This window comes from Dipteris shenzhenensis, chromosome 2, assembly GCF_047967505.1.
Source record: "Dipteris shenzhenensis isolate YYH24624 ecotype China chromosome 2, Dip_SZ_1.0, whole genome shotgun sequence".
Taxonomy (NCBI): domain Eukaryota; kingdom Viridiplantae; phylum Streptophyta; class Polypodiopsida; order Gleicheniales; family Dipteridaceae; genus Dipteris; species Dipteris shenzhenensis.
In genome coordinates, this window is record NC_141597.1 from 45,856,210 (window position 1) to 45,879,129 (window position 22,920).

General features: G+C 43.6%; 1 protein-coding gene across 2 annotated transcripts in view; it reads right to left on the bottom strand.

Annotated features, from left to right (window-relative positions):
* The window catches only part of LOC147904846 (NF-kappa-B inhibitor-like protein), a 104,016-nt gene that overhangs the window by 79,689 nt on the left and 1,407 nt on the right, over positions 1-22,920 (bottom strand). For both annotated transcript variants that reach the window (XM_087395836.1, XM_087395828.1), the window contains exons 2-3: positions 12,441-12,607; positions 12,210-12,314 (exon numbers count right to left, since the gene is read on the bottom strand). In XM_087395836.1, coding sequence (XP_087251962.1) covers positions 12,210-12,314; positions 12,441-12,607 — 272 coding nt within the window. The remainder of the gene's footprint in view (positions 1-12,209; positions 12,315-12,440; positions 12,608-22,920) is intronic.

A 22,920-nucleotide genomic window follows, 5' to 3' on the forward strand; every position in this document is an offset into this window, starting at 1 on the left:
CATTGCTCCTGTGAGCAGTCCGTACACTGCCGTAGAAGCGTTGTACGCTAGTTGTTTTCTGAGCAACGTTGTTTGGTACAGGTACCTACGATGTACCTTCGTTGTACGACTGCCGTACCTACAACAGTACGATCATCTGTACTTTTTTGATCAACCGTACCTACGTTGGGCCGTACAGCTCTCGTTAGCTGTCAGTACAACCGTACAGCCCGTACTGTACGAGCTGTTCTAGTCCTTCTGCAAAAGGGTGCCTTGGTCATTTGGAGAGTTCTCATTGCAGGTGAATCTTGCAAGTGTTTTTATCTTTGTCAGGCATTTGTGCAATGAGCCATTGTTTGGCTGTGGATTCAAGCATGTGCATTTTGGGATTGAGGGTGTGCTCATTTGCGCACATAGGCAATAGAATTTGGTTCTTTTTGCAAATAAATTGCAAATTGGGGCTTTCAGTCAATTTGCCCCTTTTTTGAGTTGCAATTTCTTGCAAAAATTTCGGGCTTTTTGCTTTACACAGCAATTTCTTGCATTTTTGGGGCTTTCAGGCAATTTGCCCTCTTTTGGATGCAATTTCCCTGAAGAAATTGGGGCTTTTAGCAATCTGATGCAATTTGGCAGTGTACAAGCATTTTGGGACTGTTGCAGGCAATTTTGGACTCATTTTGAGTGACATTGCAGACATTGGCAAATTCTGCAGTGTTTTTTGGAAGTTTTTGAGAGCATTTGCAGGACAAATTGAAGTGCATTCTGAGCCTTTGGCAGGCTGTGACAGTATTTGTCACTGTGGGCATATTATTCTTTGCAGGTTTTACTTGTGCATTTTATATCCCAGGAAAGGATTTCACCTGGTCTGTCTGCTGTATTTTTTTCTGAGATTATCTGGTGAAAATGGCTCAGAACAACTCAAATGAGGTGTTCGGGGTTCTCACACAGGATTATAAGTTGGATGGCACCAACTACTACTTGTGGAGTTTCATGGTTCGCAATATCTTGGTTGGCAGAAATCTTTGGGATTATGTCAATGGAGGTGAAGAAAGACCAGATACAATGCCTATACCTGTCACTCCTACAGCTGGAGGCAGGGGTAGAGGTACAAATACAGCACAGGTGATTGGAGCAGCCGCTCCAGGAGCTCCCACAACAGAGCAGAAAAGATGGGACTCTAGAGATGCACAAGCTCTTTCAGTCATTTCTCTTTCTGTCAAGAGGTTCATTATACCTCATATTCGGTCATGCAAGACATCTATGGCAGCTTGGGTAATACTTGAGAGTATGTTTGCAGCAAGGAATGATGCCAGAGTTTCCTTTTTGAAGCGAGAACTTTCCCATACACATATGGAGGAGGGAGATTCCATGAATTCTCACCTCACAGCTTCAGGATCTCAAGGAACAATTGCTGAACATTGATGAAGTCATTCCGGATTCAGAGATGATCTCCACCACTCTGAACTCTCTTCCTGAGTCCTATCTCGGTTTCCACACCTCGCTGAATTTGTCATTGAGGGGGGGCAGCAATCCTCTCTCATTTCACGAGTGGGTAGGACTTCTGTTGCAGGAGGAACAAAAACGCAGAAATATGGCAACCCGGGCTGGCGAGCATGCTATGCTCTCTAAGTTCAAGCCCAAGGGTAAAGGGCAGCAAAAGCCACATGCTTTTTTTTTGTGAAACCAGTAACTATATTATTAACATGAAATCAATATACATGACATTAGACTCCAAAAGAGAGCCTAATGGAAGAACTCAAAAACAGTCAGAAAACACTTCAAGGCTAGTAGCATCCAAGTCCCTCGCAGCATGACTGTCATATAAAGATTGCTTGAGGGACATTCTGAAGAAAGTATATGCCTGAGGAAACTGTTGTCCCATCCTAGAGTGTAATCTCTGTGTCCAAATAGTCCATAGAACCCAAAAACGAGCCCAGTGAAAGAAAAGGAGGAATGGAGACATCTGAGATGAGAAGCATCCAACCATCCAGAAGAGTTTCCCAAATCTGATAGAGGGAAACCGAAGCCGCAGCAAATGAGAGACATGAGTGATCAATATCCGAGAGTGCGGGCAAGACCATAACAAATGGGGAACTGTATCTCGGTGATGAGAAGAATACGGGGGCAGGAAGGGGAAGCAATGCGACGTGCATTATACATCTCCAAAGGAAAAGCCTCTGTTTCAATGGCAATTTAGCTTTCCAAATTTTCTTGAGTTGTGATTGCCACCAAGATAAAGGCCTATCCAAATAGAGTGTTGGCATGCTTATCAATCCATGGCGGTGGAAGAAGAAATCTATAAACCATCGAGGAGGCCAGATTATGCATTGAAAGTGGACAGGTAGCAGGAGATAAGGAAGTCAGATTCCAGTCCAGTAATCTGTCCTGTACAAACAGTGGAGGAACAGGAACAAATGGCTGCAACATAGTTGTAAGTATACTCCAAATGGGCCTATGATGCAGACCCAAGGGGAATGTCCTGCAAGCTTGTGGAAATGAAAGCACATAACCGTGTTGATCCACAACATCTCCGACAAATCTTATGCCCAATTTCATAAGATTATATGCTTTAATAGGAGCCTGTAAAGCGAGAGGCGATTCAAACACCTTGCTCCAATGAAGGCTTTCCAAGCGAAGAGAATTACCATGATGGGAAGAAGCACCTGACCATTTAGCATAAGAGAGAATTTTCTTCCAATCATGAATAAAAGCAGTAGAAACAGGACAACCAGGAATTTTCCCCTGAAATGTGGTCATGAGTGCTTCCCAATGATCTGTAATCCAATGCCCATATGCATGAGACGTCATGTTTCCACACATAGCTGCTAGCATAATAGCCCATGGCTGTTTTTGCTGTAAAAAATCAGCAATCATAGTGCTCTTTCTTGCCAACATATGAAACTGAAGATTGAGAATATTCAGTCCGCCATGAGTCTTAGGAGAACAAACAGACTGCATGGGAAGTAGTCGCAAGGCCTTTTTATGAGATTTGCTTTTCCAAAATATCTCCATAGCCTGGGACATATAGGAAGCCAAGTGCTTAAAAGACCAGGGAAGAAGAGGCACATAAAATTGCACATATGCCATAATGATAGACTGTACTATCCGAAATCGAACATGTAGAGGCCAAGTGGACAAATGCCAGTATTCCAGCTTCTTGTTTATCTTTTGAAGCACCCATTTGAGCTGTTGTTGAGGGGTGATATTCCAGCCAATGGGATATCCTAAATGCCTCACAATAGTATGGGAAGAGATAATGTGGCCTGGCCAGAGAAGTGCATGCCAATCAGCATCTTTCAATGCTAGAAGATTTGATTTCTGAAAGTTAATATGCAGTCCAGCAGCTATGCCAAAATCGTTCAGAGTATGCATCAAATGAGAGAGATCATTTTGAGAATTCCTGGGCATGAAATATGAATCATCAGCATATGCCTGCGCAAGAAACGGCTGTGCCCCTGGAATTTGCAAGCCATGAAGCTGTCCTGTATCTGCAAGATGGTCCATATGCAGCAATAACGGATGAGTAGCAATGGCGTACAGTAGCGAACTAAGAGGGCAACCCTGTCTCACTGAGCGGGTCATAGTCCATGTTCTTGACAACCCACCACCAAGCAAACACTGCGCAGTGGCATGCGAGTAGAGCCAGTAAATAATATGGACCAGCCGAGGGCCAAATCCCAATTTATGCATAGTCTAAGAAATAAAATCCCAATGGACAGTATCAAATGCTTTCCCAATGTCCACTTGCAGAATGAGAACATCTTGTTTGGAATATTTGGCATACTCAATTGCAAGCAAAGCATTGGAGATATTGTCAGTAATCTGTCTTCTGGGAACAAACCCATACTGCCTGGGATGAAGTCCTGCATGCAAGATAAATCGAATCCTGAGGACAATCATTTTGGCAACGAGTTTGTAAATAACTGGCATCAGAGATATGGGCCGCCAATCAGCCATTGTCTCACACAACCTTTTTTTGGGGATCAATTTGACAAGGCGATGTTTCCAAGAAGGAGGAAGAGATTGTGCTGCCCAAGCATGATTGATCATAAGAAGCAGAGTGTTCTTAAGATCACCCCAGAATGCACGGAAAAATTCAACAGTCAATCCATCCCAACCAGGAGAGCTGCCTTTACGTAAGTGACTCAAAGCATCATCCAGTTCATTAAGCATAAAGGGCTGCTCCAATTCATGAGCCTGTTCCGGAGACAATATAGGCTGAACATGCATAAGAAATTGAGACCTAGCTGCATTCACTTGCATTGAATGATCAGGTTGAGGAGAAAAGAGATGCTGGAAATGACTAGAACATTGCAATTCCAATTCTGATTTGGAGGTAGTCCAGGTGCCATCATCTTGCTTGATCCTGCAAATATCCTCCTTTCGCCTATCCGCATGCAAGCTTTTGAAGAAGGCTTTGGAGGAGCAGCCTTTATCCAATAGGGGTTTCATGCGAGCTCGGATTTGTCACTTCTTTAATTTGCGAAGATCATTTTGATGGATGATATGAACCGCATAAGCACAAGAATCCTGTTTAGAGGAGGTGAGCTGCCTATAAGAGCTGATTACATCCATTTGTTGCTTGTGAGATTGAGCCCATTTCAGCTTGAGCCTGAGGTCTCCCATGTAACTCCATCCATAATCTTGAATAACAGCCTGCAAACGATGGACAAGACTGATCCACGCAAAATCCATGTCCTCCTGAGCATGTGAGAGGAGGGGGCGGACAGCCACTCTCACCATGTTCTGAAATTGTTGATGAAGCAAATAAGCACTATTAACATGGAGTAGGCGACGACCAAAAAAAGGCATATCATCTGTCAAACGTGCTATAAATAATGTCAAGCATACTGGAAAGTGATCAGATAGCAAAAGGGAATGATCAACCCATAGTGCACATGTGAAGCTAGCATACTGTTGAGCATGCAACAAGTACCATCTGTCAAGTCGAGCCCAGTAATGAGTAAAGGCATTATGACGGTATGTATAGCCCATATCTCTATCCCTTGTTGAGAACCATAAATCTTTTGCATGCAAGAAAGAAAGCATATTCTCCCAATGTCGAAGCTCAGTGGGGATCATGTGAGAACGATGAGTGGTGTTGTCTTGAATGGCAGGCGAGTTGTTAAAGTCTCCACACAAAAAGGCATTAGACAGCCATGGATATTGTTTGAGGGAGGCCCACATTTGAGCTCTTGTCTCAGAAGTTTGAGAAGCATAGACAGATGCTATTTCATAAAGATCAGCATGATAGGTGCATCTGATCACCATCCAACGACCCTGGGGGTCATTGTAAGCAACCGTGGGCTGCATATCATGTTTGACCAGCATGCATACCCCCGAAAAGTGCATTGTACCAACATAAAATATGTCATAACCAGCAAAGTGGCCTTGCTGGCCAGCCAAGAAGTGTTGGTTGTGTTCCTGCAAAGAAATTATATCGGGATGCATTCTATGTACATAGTGCCAAAAAAGTCTCCACTTATTGACATTACAAAGACCTTGAACATTGTATGTAATACAAGTGATTGAAGAAGACATGGAAGATATGTACAGCCGAACCAAAAAGCATAGTAAAAGTAGAGATTGTCAGCAGGCCTCAGCCATGACATCAAGGTCCACCTGGCCTCCTGGATCATTGGCTCTATAATCCTCATCATTGTCACATACAGGGATGCCCTTCTTGAGCACATTAACCCACAGTTGAGAGGTGAGGCTATCAGCAGGGGTAGAGGCCTGACCAGGGGTGGAAGTAGAGGCATCCCAATGGCGAGATTGTAACGGTCGTGGCTTGAGCGCAAATACCTTTTTGGGTTGCTGCCAAGCACCTTGAGGAGAGGTGGGAGATTCTGAAATTTTGCCCTTTCCCTTATCCTTTTGCTTGGCTGAAACCTGAACCACATTTTCTTTGGGAGGGACAGCTTTAGATGCCACATCACCCAATTTGCTAGGCATAGCCTTAGGCCCCGGACCATAAGTTGGAGGGGAAGTGTTTTCTGGAGCAATAATTGTAGGTGGGAGCTGATGCAGGACTGCAGGGCACTGTGAGGCTAGGTGGCCAAATTTATGACATGTGAAGCAAGCACCTGCGAATACTCCCAATTTCAAATCAAAATATTTTTCGCCCAAGGGAACATCCTCCACCTCTACCGCAATGGAAGGAGGGGTTGGGTGATCTGTATCCCAAAGAACACAAAACCGATTTCGATTACCCGAAGGACGGGGTGGGCATACAACTTGCCCCAAAGTAGCTGCCAGGCTTGGTAGCTCAGCCCTCATATAATCAGGAAATTCCACTACCTCAACCCATACAGGGCAGTGATGTCGAATGAGACCATGATAATCCTTATTTGGCGACCATGGCATGACATGCACCATTTGTCTGCCATAGAATAGAGGGGACATCTCCAGTATCTGCTGACGATATGAGGCATCCAAAAAGTGCACTTCATAAAAACCTCGAGAAGCAAAGTATACTCCTTCAACAAAGCAACCTCCCAACAAAGCCTGAACCCACTGAGCTACATCATTTGCTGAAGGTAGCTTCCCTGGGAAGAAAATGATAACTGCTTGTTGAGAAAACTTTCGGAGAGGAGCAACCAAGGAGGGCAGCTTCAGCTTATACTTAAGAGCCGGGGGAGGTTTGGCCCACTCCTTCCGGCTGTGATGAAATTCATCCTTGAGCATGTCGAAAACATAGTGAGCATCTACAGATGCTGAGGTAGAAAAGTCGACTTGCTGTCTTTTGGAGTCCCGGAACAAGTCCTTCCGGGAATAACTTTTGATATGATCTTCCATGGAGGTAAGCAGGGCAGAATTGGTAAAGTGGCAGAAAAAACAGAACTGTACGGCAGGGTTTGTACAGGGCAAACAATGCAGAAAAAGTGCAGGGCAAACAGTACGGGAAAGAGGAGCTTGTACGGACTGTACGGATTTACGGGAGTGTACGGGCTGCACACACACACACACACACACACTTTTTTTTCGCAGTAAAAGCCACATGCCAATCAGCCCACACATCAGCATAAAGCTGATTCTGAACAGCCTTCTTATAAGGCATAGGGTGATACAAACAAGCAGAAAAAGATCAAACACTTTGTGGCTATGGTTGAGAATGAGACAGGACTCAAGGTGCAGACACTTCGCACAGATCGAGGGGGGGGATATATGTCTCATGAATTTGAGACATTTCTAAAAGAAAAAGGCATTATGCATCAGCTTATAGTGAGGCTTACACCTCAACAGAATGGCAAAGCTGAGCGGAAGAATCGCACCGCCATGGAAATGGATAGATGCATGCTTACTAGTAAGAAGTTGCCTCACAGGTTTTGGCTGGAAGGCCTCATGTGTGCCAACTATATTTTAAATCGGGCTCCTACAAAGGCTTTGAAGACAATCACTTCCTATGAGGCATGGCATGGGAGAAAGCCTTCAGTGGACCACTTCAGAGTTTTTGGTTGTGTAGCATATGCCCACGTGCCTGTGGAGTTCAAACACAAGTTCAAACACAAGTTGTCAGATAAGGCACTAAAATGCATTTTTGTGGGATATAGTTGACAAAGCAAAGGCTATCGTCTCTACAATCCTGCTATGCGCAAGATTTTTGTTAGTAGAGATGTTATATTCTCTGAAAATTCTGCACATACACATGCTGAATTTCAGATTCCTGCCTCTTCAGATGATGTGTTTGAGGGGACGCTTCCTATAGCATTTGGTTCCCCCGCTGAAACTCAGAATTTACAGCAACCTCCACCAACTCCACAAGTACAGATTCAGCCCCCAACTGAATTGGTACAACCTCAGGGTGTGGATGAAGTTGTCAGGCAAGAAATTCAAGAGATATACACAGAAAAAACAGTCCCGCATTGGTTGCTTCAGACTCTCAGGGAGAGTAGGCTTGAAGCTCCATTGCCTGGCAGAACTCGTAGTGCAGTAAGGCACATGGAGGGAGCTCATTCAGTTGAATCAGCTTATGCAGGTACTCTTCTTGATGAGGAGGAGCCTGAGACATTTGAAGAAGCAAAAAATGATGTGCATTGGATGAATGCCATGCACGATGAGTTGCAGTCCATTCATAAAAATCAGACTTGGGATGTTGTGGATTTGCCACTAGGTAAGAATGCCATAGGTACACGGTGGGTTTTCAAAGTCAAAAGAAAGCCAGATGGGTCCATTGATTGGTACAAGGCAAGGCTGGTTGCAAAAGGATATGCTCAGAAAAAAGGCATAGATTATGAGGAGACTTTTGCTCCTACATCCAGGATGACCACCATCAGGTCAGTTATAGCCATGGCTGCAAATTTTGAATGGAATGTTCATCAGTTGGACATTAAAACAGTTTTCCTTAATGGAGACTTGTTGGAAGAGGTTTATGTCAAACAACCTCCGGGCTTTGAAATTTCAGGAAATGCACTTCAGGTATGCAAGCTGAATAAAGCTTTGTATGGGCTGAAACAAGCCCCACGTGCATGGTATGCCAAAATTGATGCCTTTCTAACCAGCAAGGGGTTGCACAATAGTCCAACTGAGAGCACCCTCTACATCAAGAAGGATGGGGGGGATATTTTGGTCATCATTTTTTATGTAGATGACATGCTGCTCACCGGATCAAATGAGAAAGTAATTGCAGATTTCAAAGTCCAATTAAAAGCTACATTTGATATGTCAGACTTAGGCTTGTTACATTTCTTTTTGGGGATCCAGTTTATTCAAGAGAAACGTGGCATTGTTATGACTCAGTCCAAGTATGTTCAAAAGCTCTTGGACAGATTCAACATGCATGATTGCAAGCCTATGTCCACTCCCATGTAGCCGGGGCTGAAGCTTACAATGCATGATGCGGGTGAATCAATCGATATCACACTCTATAGTCAGGTTGTTGGATGCCTCATTTATCTCTGCAATACACGACCTGATATTCAGTTTTCACTTTCTTAGGTGAGCAGGTATATGCACAGCCCAAAGATTATGCATTGGCAGGTTGTAAAACGCATCTTCCGTTACTTGCAAGGTACAAAGTCTTTTGGCTTGATGTTTCCCAGGGGGGGTGACTTGCAGATGCATGCTTACAGTGACTCAGATTGGGCTGGAGACTATGATACTAGGCAGTCCACCAGTGGGAATTGTTTCTTTCTAGGACATGCTTGCATTTCTTGGTTGAGCAAGAAATAGTCTACAGTGGCTACCTCCTCATGTGAAGCTGAGTACAGGGCAGCTTTCACGGCGACAGTTGAATGTGTTTGGCTGCGTCGTTTATTTGCTGATCTTCATCTTTCATTGGAGGGTCCTTCTCCGATTCTCACTGATAGTCAGAGTGCTATAGCAGTGGCAAAGAATCCTGTGTTTCATGCTCGCACGAAACACATTGAGGTTCACTATCACTATGTCAGAGAGAAGTTGCATGCAGGAGAGATCAGTATGATCTACGTGTCAACACATGACAATGTTGCAGACATCTTCACCAAAGCACTTCCACGTGAAAAGTTTGAGGCATTTCGCAGTGCCCTAAACTTATCTCCTTTTGGTGATTGATTATTTCCTTGTACATGACATTGGCACTGCAGGGGGGTGTTAGAATTATTATTATAATTTAGCAGTGACCAATGTAATGTAATAAGTAGGCTAGGGGCACTTTTCCCTACCTGGAGGTTTTCCCCCCTAACCACGGTTAGTTCACTAACTACGGTTAGTGAAGGATAAGGTTTTGTCACTTAGACAAAACCTTCCCCACTTCTTGTATTCAGTCACTTCTTCTATTGCAAGCACTACGTTCAGCTCTCTTGCTCTCACACTCTCTTCTCTAACACCCTTGTGGTTGATGCATGTATATCTCTTCATCTAGGTATTCATTCAGGGATACATTTTTGACATCAAGTTGGTACAAATTCCACCTGCTAGTGATATAAAAAATCTTATGGAGTTCCAAAAGTTTGTATAGCAGAATTGACAAATATTTGCCAATCTGGGATACACCAAATTCAATGCTGATCGTACACTTTACTACAAAGTTCAAGGGGAAGACATAATTATTACACTTTTGGTATGTAGATGATCTTATAGTGACAAGGTAGAAATGAAGAGTCCACCACGAAAGCTAAAGAAAGATCTATTTACAGAATTTGACATGAAAGACCTTAGCCTCATTTACTATATTGTCTAGACAGAGAATTTTGGAGGGATGCAGAAAGCACATTATGAGTCAACACAAATATGTTGACAACTACTAAAAACTTTCATATGTAGGATTGCATGATTGTAGCAACTCCAATGGAATAGAATATGAAGTTGACAAAAGATGAAGAAAAGCCAACTATGAATGCAAGGTACTATAGACAACTTATTCAATCTTTGATTATCTAACAATCACAAGGCCACATATATGTTATGTTGTCAATCATTGGCACAGTTATGTCAAAGCCAAAACAATCACACTAGAATGCAGCCAAAAGAGTATTGAGATACATCAGAGGCACAAAACAATTTAAAGTCAAATACAAAGGAAATCATATCAGGTTGCATGGTTATTGTGATAGTGGCAATGTTGGAGATCATAATACAAGGAGATCAACCCAACTATTTCTTATCACATATCAAAGGAAGATATAGATATAGAATTGGGGACTAATCGAGGAGCCCCTCTTGGTGGGCACAACTATATCATGGTGGTGAAATCCTCAAATATGATGTGTAAATATCACCGTCTATCACTGTTAAGTCCTCTCTTGATGTGGTGGGGAGTGTGGTGTCCATGTCCTTTGTATGCATCAGGCCATGTTAATCGTGACTCCTTCTGTCTAGTGGTCACCTCTGAGTAAAGTCGGGATAGACTCAACCTCCATCCTGCATGCTCTAGTCCGTCTCTGCTTTGCTCTCTCTCACTCTCACTCACTCTCTCTCTCTCTCTCTTTGCAATTCCTAGTCCATCTCTCCTCACCACCTCCTACTACTGATCCACTTTGCCCTCATCTCATCCACCTGCCCTCTTGCCTACCCTTTGGCTCATCTCTAACTCAAACTCATAGAAGTTTGTAGCAAGCATCTGTGTACGGTCCATCCCTGCCTCAAGAGCCACTGTCCCCTCCTGCTATTTGATCTGCTGCAGAAGTAGGGTCTCTCTATTCCTCAGCAACTCCATCAGGTACAGGCCCACACGCACTTGAAAAGAGAACTGAATCACCTAGGTCAATGGTCCAAAACCATGCCCTTTTGCAAAAGGTAGTGGCATAGCCCCCGTATCTCACAGTATACCAAGCATCTACACATAAAGCACTCTAATCTTGATCCCCCCAAGTCTGTGTGGTATGGAGCCAGAGTAGATCCAACCGCATGATACGACCGATCTCATCCACTGGTTATCCGAGAGTAGGGAAACTCTAGAATGCACCGAAAAGGTGGAAGTCATAGGCAGAGCAAGGATTGTCCAAAACACAAGAAGACCCCTCTGATGCTATTGAGGGGAAATGGTAATTCGAGTATGACAGATGGCATGAAGGGGAATCCATTGCATATCCTTGCTTGCATATCCATGAATGCTTTTTTACTGGCTTCCATTCCATAAGACCACCGATATTTCCAAAAATGTGAATAGAAGACAACTTTATCTGTTCATTCACTGTGGTAAAATGCAAAGCAAAGTCTGAGCTCTGAGGATCCTCCAGCTATAAAAGATGTAGCCAATGGATCATTTATTGCCTGCAGGAAGATTTCCCTTCAGAACCAGCATCAAATGGGGAGCCAGTACTACATTCTGATCCGTCAAGGCCTGTGGATGTAGCTTTTAACTTTAAAACTTCAAGTGGTGAAAATTTCGGTTTCAGTACAAAGAGAAGCATCTGAGCTTCAAGGGTGTAAAATAAAGCAAAGTTGCTCTATTTTTAAGTATATTACTATGGCAAAAGTTATATAGCATACAAAAACCAATGTAGCAATGTTTACAGTTTCAATACAAGCAGAGGATGGCAGCTAAGGGAGACTTTGAGTGGCACTTGTGGCAAATGCCCAAGCAACTGTGCTGAGTGAACAACAGAGAGAGAAACAGAAATAGAAAGGGAACAAACATAAAGTATATATACATAAGTTGTACATTCAAGTTAAAAACAAAGTACAGTTATGTTGAGATCATCTCTTTGCTTTTGTAAATCTAAGAAAGAATTTGCAAAAAGAGTCTCACAAAAGGTACTACACAGCAAGGGTTACACTTTCAATAAAAGAGAGAACAGCATTTCACATACACTAGCAGGAGGTTTAGCATTTGTTGGTGCTTCCTCCACACCCACACTCCATCTTCTTGCCTGGCTTAACTTCAAAAGGCCACCACTACTATTGTCTTCTCTGATCTGAGCATGTCGCTTGAAGAAGAATTTTCATTAGTACCATACAGAGATTGAAGTAGCTAGAATTGCTCTGCAATGTATAACGCACACATTTCTCTCTTCTGAACTTTCAATATAGCTGATATTTACCTTTTGGAGTTCAGCAAGCCGTTCCCTTACTTCATTAAGACTTTCTTCATCTGCCTCAAAAACCTCCCTCCGCCACAGTAAATCAGATGTTTTTGAAACGAAATCACTTTTGGCCTGGCGTTCCCGCAAAAAGGTTTCAAAGAACTGCTGAGCAGAAAGCTGATTCGCTAGCAAGGTGCCAAAGCGCAACAAAAGTCAACACAATGAAAAAAAACACCCAAGGAATTCACAGTTGACACTGGAAATTTAAAAAAAACCTGAAATGAAGAGGTGCAGCTAAAAAACAACAAAACTGATCCATCCAAATGGCTAGGAGAATCATAGTTATGATGTCCTTATAAACATTAAATGAGAGTATTCTGACAACGTATGTGAAAGCATACCAGTTGGCGGCCAATGTATACTTTTGAAAGCTTACTCTAAACTGAGAACATAGCAGTCGATCAAAAACAACACGAAGAGGAACTTCAACTGTCCACAGCTGACAAAGACTTCTGGCCAGGTTAAAAGCTGGCCATCCTAGCAAAGCGGAGGATGTGCCTGAGAACAAGCCTCGTGGAGAGGAGACTCCTCAGGAGCCAGAGATAGGTCACTTGTTTCATCTTTTCGACTCTTTCAAAACTGACGTTGAGTTAGATTTGAAGAAGAAGTTTTCCAAGATGGGTTTAGTCCTCCAAAAGGCATTAGGTAAGCCAGAAAAAGAGCAAAAATCTAGATCAGCTACCTAGCATCACCACGTGGTTTTAAACGCCAGCATTTCAAGCATGTTTTCAAACGTTTGGAACAAAATCTAAACGTTTATAAGCGTCTAAGGGGGGAAAGCTTCTTTTTTAATCCTCAAAACATCTTCTTTGCATATATATGTCAAAATAGACAACTATTGGCACTTGCAAAGCTTAAAATTTAGTAGTTTCCGCATTCATGAATCTAAAAACACTTACATGATGAAAGGTTAGGCTTTAATTCTTGTCCTTCTTCTTCTTTGGGTCCAGCCCGACTATTGTCCTGTGCCCTAGTGTACTTGCTTATATATATATATATATAGAGAGAGAGAGAAAGAAAGAAAGAAAGAAATTTTATTAAAGTCTTCGGGAGACCGTGAAGGTCTATGAGACTAAAGATAACTAGTACAATGAGCATAACGGTGGCGGTCTCAAAACGGTCCGGCCAACCGTTTCTTCAAAAAAGTTATGAAGGACGGTGTGTCTAGTCCTGGTGCAAAAAAAAGTTATGAGAGAGAGAGAGAGATTCAGTGAGAGAATTGTCTCGTCAGTTCCATCGTTTGCATGTTCCATCGATACATAGAGAGAATTGTCTTGTCAGCTCCATCATTTACATTGGTATCAGAGCTATGGCTCATAGCCTTTTCAGGCTGTGATGATCTAGCAAAAGAAAATCTCAGAGATTGGTGTAGCATCATACAGTGCAATAAGCTTGACACCTACTATGCCAAAATAGTGTGACGATGATGATGGGATTCGATTGACGATTGCGCTTGGAACTTTACGTGGACGCAGAGGAGTGACGGTGCCAATTTTGTTCCTTATACCTCAGCACACGTTCCGAATCTGATAGGGGTTCTAGGCATACGCAATTGCACGTGAATCAATCATTGGAGATGTGTGCTGACGATGGGAGCATAAGGTGCATAGATAGTTGAAGCGATGAAGGCCTTAGGAGCATAACTGTACGGTGGCTGACACGAGATAGCCTGACAAAGGAATTGACGAACCTCAGATCATACAGCACCTATCTGCAAGCTTGTAGCCATGGCAAAAAACTGGTAAAGCAGTGCAGTAACGAGGAGGGTACTCGATAATGTGTTGGCATTTGCAGGCTTGCAGGCCATGGGGGGCCACATCCCTTCTGAGAAATTGACTCTGGCCAGTTAGGCTAACCAGCCCTTGTCCGGTTATCCATGGTTGCGGGATCCGATTGACCTCGGTTAGAGGTGCAGTTAACCAGACTGCCTAAGCAAGCCTCTGTCAGTTAACTAGAGGTCCGGTTAAACAGACCCAGTTAGAGACCTGCAGTCCCAAAAAAAAAAAAAAAAAAAGGCTGTCCTTACCTGCCAGTTTTTAACTGCCAGAAAACCAGAAAGGACATCAGAGATTAATGGACTATGAAGAGTGGTGCATGTGCATGCTTTTGAACACAAAAAAAGGAAGTCAAATGCATTTCCAAGGTCAGTTGCAATAGCCAAAAAAGGCGGCGACACAGCAGGTCTGAGTGGATTACTGTATAAAAATAATGGGCCCCATATGCTGAGTCTGGGTGATTTTATGGCTAACCTAGATGAATCCAGGAACATTCCCAAACTCATCCTTCAAAGTTTGAGGGTTATGCCTTGAGTAGACAGCCAGTTATTGCCACAAGTCTGGACAGACTTGCAGCTTTGCAATACACCTCCTGCTGAGGGACTTCACTGTGTGCAAAGGAATACTCAAGTCCAAGTGCTGAAATTTTGCTGATGGCTTCTTCAAAACATGCCATGTCATTTCCTGAGGACACTGAAAGAGTTGTACATACTAGCCGGGTCAGACCAGAGCAGACTGGGCATTCCCGAGAGAAAAACCCATACAGAGAGTTGTTTGAACAGCTTGCCCAAGCAAGAAGGGATCCTTTATTTCGCAAATTGGAAAATCCACATGTAGAGGAAAAGCTAAAGAAAGTTTCTTCTGGAGCAACCCGGGAAGCAGATTGGCAGGAAAAGAAACCGCAGTTCAACCCCTTCTCTTTCCCAAGAGGATGCAACCAAGAAGAGTAAGGAATCTTGCCATGCGAGTCAAAAAAAGAGAAGAAGGGACGACCCTAAAGAGAGGTCACATTCCAAGAAGAAGAAGGCCAGACATCATCACAGATCTCCAAGTTCTTCTTCCTCTTCTTCCAATTCTACTTCATCGTCTTCTTCTTCCAGGTCACCAAAGCCTAGGTCTAAGAAGAAGTGGTCATCCAAGGGAAAGCATGCAGCTCAGACAGCAAAGACTAAAGAATTTAAAGAAGGTGGGAAGTCTGTCAGATTTATTTCTTTTAATGGCCAGTCATACAGAGAAGGCTATGCAGTTTATAAGGCAGTTTGATGCAGAATTTGGTACAAACAACTTTTCTAAGTCTTCCAAACTGCGCATGGTCAGCTTAGATTTGACAGGGACAGCAATGCATGGTGGAGTGCACAGACCACAGATGACTCTGCTCCAAAGAATTGGAAGGACTTTAAAAACGCCTTCTATAAGCAGTTTATGCCTAAACAGTTTCAAGACTATGTCCTCCTTAGCTGGGAAAGTTTGCATATGGATGATGGAGACAAAGTGGAGATCTATAACCAAAAATTTTGGAATGCATATCTGCAGATTGCACCCTTTAAGAAGAAGACCCGGATAAGGAAGTATAGGGCTGGTCTTAATCCAAAGATACAGGCTGTAAATACCCAGCATCATAAAGGCATACAGGATATTATGCATGCAGCTTTTGTGGCAAGTTTGATGCACATGCAGGATCCCACTACAATGCCTTCTCTACATGCCGGGACAGCAGAGAAGAAGTCAGCAACTTCCTAGCTTGAGAAAAAGAGTTTCCCAAGGCTCAAAAGAGGGAATTGCAACCTCAGAAGAAAAGGGAAACCAAGCACAAAAAGCCTATAAAGGAAAATCACAGTTTCTCGCCTGAATAGATTGCCATTGTGCAAAAAGAGGGCAAATGCTTCAGGTATGGCAAAGAAGGGCATGTGATGCCAAGACCTGAGAGGCCTTTAGGCTCGAAGAAGCAAAGTAAGTCCCAAGTACCACCCAGGCCGGTGGCGGGTGGAATTCCTCATGTTTTGGGAAGAGTGTCAAATCTAGAGGAAAGAGAGTTGTTGCTTTCATGGGGCAAGATAAGAGCACTTATTCTATTTGATCCAGGGGCTACTGATAACTTCGTATCAGAAGACATAGCCCTGAGGCTAGGAAAAAAGACCAAAGAGGTGGGCAGGGCCCTAGATGCCAATCCATGGGGACCCTGTGCCTGTTACTCCCTTGATTGGGAAGCTTCATGTCCATGTATAGAGTTACGTAGATCAGGAGGACTTCTTCATTTTCCCTCTTAAGCATCATGATGTATATCTGGGAATGCCTTGGTTTCATCACAAGGCAGTGAAGTTGTCTCTTCTTGAAAGAGTGCTTGAGTTTGTACATAGGGGTAAAGCGCACTGTATCGTTGCCAGGAATAGAGGGCAGACCATCCCCATTATATCTTATGTTTCTGTTGGCAAGGCAATAAAATCTGCGGTTTCAAGGTATATGGTTTTCATTAAAGAAGGAGATCTAGAAATGCATGCTGATTTAAATGATGCTGACAGAGAAAATTTTCAGTTTCTTGAAAATTTTTAAAGATTGCTTCTCAGATGCATTGCCAGAGGAGTTACCCCCTGAGAGACTAGAAGACCATTGTATAGAACTGATGCCTAGCAGTGAGCCATCCGACAGACCACCTTACAGGGTCAGAGATAGGAGATTATGGCTCAAGTACAGGACATGCTGTCCAAAGGCTTAATTCAACCCAGCTCCTCTCCGTTTTGTTTCCCTTGTACTTCTTGTACTGAAGAAAGATGGCTCATTTCATATGTGCCTTGATCATCGCGCACTAAACAAGATGACCACAAGAATAGATTCCCAATTCTGTGCATAGATGATGTGCTGGATCAGCACAATGGAGCCTCGGTTTTCAACAAGATTGAAATGGAAAGTGGTTATCATCAAGTCCGAATACAACCGCAGGATGTGCACAAGACAACATTCCGCACGTTTGGGCTGTAAGAATATTTGGTGATGCCTTTTGGATTGACAAATGCCCCTGCTACCTTTAATCGAATGATGGATCATATTTATAGGCAGTTCAATGGTACCTTCTTCGATGACATCATAGCCTTTTCTAAGTCCAAAGAAGAGCACAGGGAACACCTTGCTACTATCTTTCAGAAGCTGTGAAATCACATTAGCTCTATGCCAATAGCAAGAAGAGTAAATTCATCCTGGAAGAGATCCACTATCTGGGGGAATGGCCTGAGTTGGAAAATGTGCATGAAGTACGCAGTTTTCTTAGTCTTTGCTTGTACTATAAAAGGTTTATCGGCCACTTTGCTCATATACCTGCCCCACTTCATGACTTGACTAAAAAGAATGCAGCCTTTAGATGGCATAAGCCACAAAGGATAGCATGCAATACATTCCAAAGCAAGCTGGCTACAAAACCAATTCTGGTAGTCCCGATTTGTACAAGCCTTTTGATGTGGATTACAATGCTTCTGGAGAATGTTTTGGGGCTGCACTTCATCAGAATGGCCATGTAGTGGCTTATGAAAGCCAAAGACTACAGGGATGTTGACATACCTGGAAATCTATGAAAAAGAATTGCTAGCTGTGATTCATGCCATTAATACATGGAAGCACTATCTCTGGGGTGCAGATTTCACTGTAAAGACTGACCACCAAAGTCTCAGATACTTCTTGACACAGACTAAGCTCTCAGAGAAACACATGAAATTGGCAAATATGCTGTCAATGTATCATTTTCAGATTGTCCATATACCGGGAGCTCAGAATAGAGTGGCTGATGCTTTATCTCGAAGACCCCAAGTCAATAATGTGACTATTGCCTATCACAAGGATCTTGAGGACATGAGGGAGCACTGCGCCACTAATCTAGACTTTGGAGAGATTGTGTGGCGAATGTAAGAGGGGCAATCCTCAAGTCAGTATTCCATGAAGGATGGCTACTTGACTGCCTATGCATAACCCGAGATTTGAGGCAAAAGATTATGGAGGAATGCCATGCACCTCCATATGCTGCGCATAGAGAAATTACTCTACCACTCGGGCTTTAGAGAGGTACTTTTATTGGCCAGGTATGCGTAAAGATATACATTAGTTTGTTACGGAATGCCTTACTTGTCAAAAGGTCAAATATGACAGACGGAAGGCACCAGGCATACGTGTTCCTGTGCCTTAGGCACCATGGAAAAATATAGCAATGGATATCATCGTTGATTTGCCACGATCAAAGTCTAGTAATGATTCTACTCCAAAAAAAAAAAAAGTCAACGAATGATGGGATATGGACTATCATTGATAGTAGATTCAGCAAACATGCCCATTTCATTCCACTACGCAAAACCATAAAGGCAGATTGTATGGCCAAGGTTTTAATGGCACATATCTTTAGGCACCATGGTATGCCAAACTCCATTGTCAGTGATCGAGACCCCAAAATGACTAGCCTATTCTAGAGAGCCTTATTTGATAATATGGGGACGAATCTGAATTTTTCATCGTCTGTCCATCCCCAGATAGATGGTCAAAGTGAAGTAGCAAAATCAACAGTGTTAGATCTTTTGAAATGCTACGTGGCTAACCAAAAATCAGATTGGAAAAAGCACCTTCCGCTCGTGGAGTTTGCATACAATAATACCTCGGTGAAAAGGATGACCACCTGTACGGATTGTCTGTACACAAATACGGCGCAGGACTGGCACGTGCGGATGTACGGTGGCTGGAGCAGGTATTGATGCTGGTACAGTGTACAGCATTGCACGGCGAGGTGCAGGTACGAAAATCCATATTGAGTACAGACTGCTTGCACAAGTGTTGTACGGGCGTCGATATTTGTACGGACGTAGGACGGCAGAAATTGTATGAAACACAGTGAGCTATACGGACGAACGTCGACGAAAATGCAACGTGGTACAGTAGCAGTACGGCGACGTACGTGCAGAGTACGGGATTCCGTACAGTCGTATGGATTGTATGGATGAGTAGGTACGACAACTAGAGCTCCGGGCTATGTGACCACGGGGGAGATGGTCCGGATGTGAGCAGTAAGCAAGAGCAAGAACTTGTGGCTCTGATACCAAATGTAAGAATAGAGCAAGCAAGATGCAAGAGAGCAAGCAGGAGCAAATGTAGCATGCAATAGATAAGATAGGGCAATACAAGAGTGGAGGTGGTTTTGTCTAAGTGACAAAACCACACTCCAGAATAAAAAATCTTCAAGTAAATTCTAGAATACCTTGACCACTCACACGCACATTAGATAATACACAATTAGACCTAAATTTTGTTTCAGTTCGGGTTGAATTTGTCTAGCTTGAGTTGTAGCCTAGACATGGTTGACTCAAATCATGACCTTACAACGACAAGGTGCCATTCAAAGCATCAATGCAATATTTAAATGCCTCAAATCATTAAATGTGTAGCTCTTGTACACCAAAAACAAAAACAATTATCTGAAACCTTACTTGAACGAAACCACCGCAATTCCTTTCTACTTGGCATTCCATTTCCACCACTACTTTCAACGCTCTTAGTCCCCCTCACACCTCGCTCATCCCTCTTAGCCCTCTTTCATCCCTTGCCCTCTCTCACTCTTCTCTCATTTGTTAAGTCGCCTCTCAGCCCTCTCTAAGCTTCCCCTTCACAGGACCAGTATTCATAATTATTCATGCAGACATGGTGTGGCCTACGAGAGGTCATGGAGGTCTAGCTCGACCAGCGGACAGCCATGTATGCAGCACCCTTCTGGGGGAAGCTGATGGAGCTTGGAAAGCTGGGGCTCAGTATCCAAAACCCAGCACTGTGGTGGCTCTCCGGTGGGCTGCAAAAATATCCTCGATCTACGTTCCTTGGGCTATCTCCCGCTGTGGGGAGGGCGTAGTCTCATCGACCTCTGTATCCGAAGAGCTATATCAAGAGTGACGCCTCATCTCGAGCGGTCTCGTCTAAGGAGGGCGGAGATGGGTAGGAACTCGAATGCTCTAGTCGCTCCCTGTGTCCTGTGTGGGCTCTGTGTCTCTCGCTCGGTTGGCACTAGAGTCATTCAAACGACTAGCAAATAGAGGGTGTTTGGGTTAGCACAGCTGGGTATGCACATATATCGAGATGGCTTGAAAGTCGGGATATTTAGATGGAGTGACTACCGACTTTTCAGTATAGTTTGGATGCCCTACCCTCTCAGATTCTACACAATGAGATCAACCATATCACCTGGTTGGATCTACGCCCGCTCTATAGCTCATGGCCTTGGGGGGGAAACCAGGAGTTTCCCCCAAGCTCCAATTCTATCACAATCAATGCCTGAGAATGTTCGAGGAAACCTTGGTACCTGGAGGACAGACAAATAGCACATGCTTGAGGATTACCATTGGACAGCTGCTGCAGGTCCCGTCCCACCAGCTGAGAATTGAGAAAAGGAAAGCTACAGGTCTCGTCCCACCAGCTAAGAATTGAAAAAAGGAAAGCCACAAGCACACCTAGAGAGTAGCGGATCTGCAAGCTATGCACACTGGAGGAGGTGGAGACAGAGGAGCACTTTCTATGTACATGCACAATATCATTGCTCTTTTCCAAGAGGAATATGGGTTCGGACCACTTTCTCAGCTGATCCATTTTCATGATCAGGTTTCTATGGGTCACTACTTGATTGAGATGAGACGACATGGAAAGACTATACTGAGACAAATCAGACAGTAGGAGGAGACAGAGCTAAAGCAGACATAGCGGCATGTCACAAACTTCTACATGTCCAAGCCGGCACCAAGTCACAATGGAGTGCAGGAGGAGCAGCCAACTGATATGAGGACAAATTGGATCAGCAAGAAGAGGCGACGAGGAGCATAGGAGCCAGAGCCACAGAGACAGACAAAGCACACCCAACTGAGGTCCAATCAATGCCGGCTTTAGTTAGAGGGGACCACACAGTTGAGGTATCAATCTTGAGATGGCCCACAGGACACAAAGATCACAGAAGCCACACCCCCCACCACAACAAAAGACCACCCAATAGAGGCAGATAGAAATATTCCCATAACCCATCAGAGGAGATTGTCGAGGCACCAAGGTTATAGTTGATCCCTTCTCCTACTTTCTGTCATAATTTTTTAGTTTTGAGTTTCTTAGTATAGCACTCAGCAAGGGCCTAGCGAGCCCTTGCATCAGCCCGTGGTTGGCTTGTATGAGGTACTATTTTTTATTGTACTTTTGTCTCATAGGCCATGAGGCCTCCAGAAGAGATTAATATATTTCTTTCTTCCTTTCTCAACCCTCTCTCATCCCCTTTATCCCCTCTCAGCCCTCTCAGCTCTCTCAGCCTCTATCTCACAACTCTCTCTCCATCCTCCCATCCTCTCACTCTCAAGAGTCTACCCTCTCTCTCAGTCCCCTTTTAGGCTTTTAAGTTCTTAGCATGAGCCACACCACTCTTAAGTCATCTACAGCCTGCACCTTTCAAAATTCATGATGCCTCAACCACCTAGTCCGATTAGGATCTATACATCACCTACCTTGGCCCTTCCACTACCAGCTCTAGGAGTAGGAAATGAAATTGCATTTGAGTTAACTCTATCACTGAAGTCCTCCATCATGTTTCCGAATCAGTAGGTTAGGGCCTTGTGAGTTTTCCCCCCAAGATGTGGCAAACAAAACGTTGCTAGAGAACTCTGATCATGCAAAGATAGAGCAGCCCGTGCTCATGGGGGATTAAGCAAAGACAAAGGATATGCTGGATTCCTAAGAGATAGGGAGTTGGGTTGGGTCACCACACGAAAAAGGCAAAGAACCAATTCCTAGTTAGACACATTCCAATCCCCATCACAAACGAATGGTGGCCTACCTCCCTTGTTGGAATATGAGGGTCAATGCCCCAATTGCGAAGCCCCCAATTGAGGAGGACAAAAGGGCTTGACACGCTTACGCTTATGGGACCTGGGTGTAGATGGTCCCACATGGCCACATGTAGGGGGATGGAATGGAGCTGCCATGACGGCAAGAAGCATATACCTTGAAAAGATTAGAATATACAACTTATAATATTTTATAGAACAAGCAAAAGAACAAAGGAAAGAAATAAGTTTGTGAGTGACTAGAAAAGGGTGTGTGCATGAAAAACTGTGTACCTCCTATGAAGTGTGCGACCCTTGATGAGAGATAGATTACAACGTTACAAATAGAAGTATCCTCTCCATAAGTGTATGCTTCTTAGGAAGAGTTATAGCTCTTGTGAAGAGTTGTGCCTCGTGGGAAGTGACCCATCCAAAGGGTATACCCTTCCACAAGTGTCCCTTCATCCAAACATCCACAAGTATAAGGTCTTAGGAAAGGACTACAAAATGGATCATGAAATCCCCTCCCACTCAAAAGAAGATCCTAGTGGAAAAGATGCACTAGTGGAGAATGAATCATGTATGATGCTGAAAATATTGATGTGAGATGTCAGGATATTGCTGCATTCTATGTTGTAAGCGTCGGTCATGACCTCAAATGGGAGATTTGGGTCAGCAAGAGTGCTTGCTTAAGCTGTTGGAGACTATACTCCACTGAAAATTGTAGTACTTTTCAAATAGGTGCTTCAATCTCCAAGAAACTGATAGAAGTTGGTGTGTGAGAACATCACCAAGCCGAGAAAGAAGCATAATGCTACTCAATAATAAGGTCAAGCGCTTGAGAGAGATGGT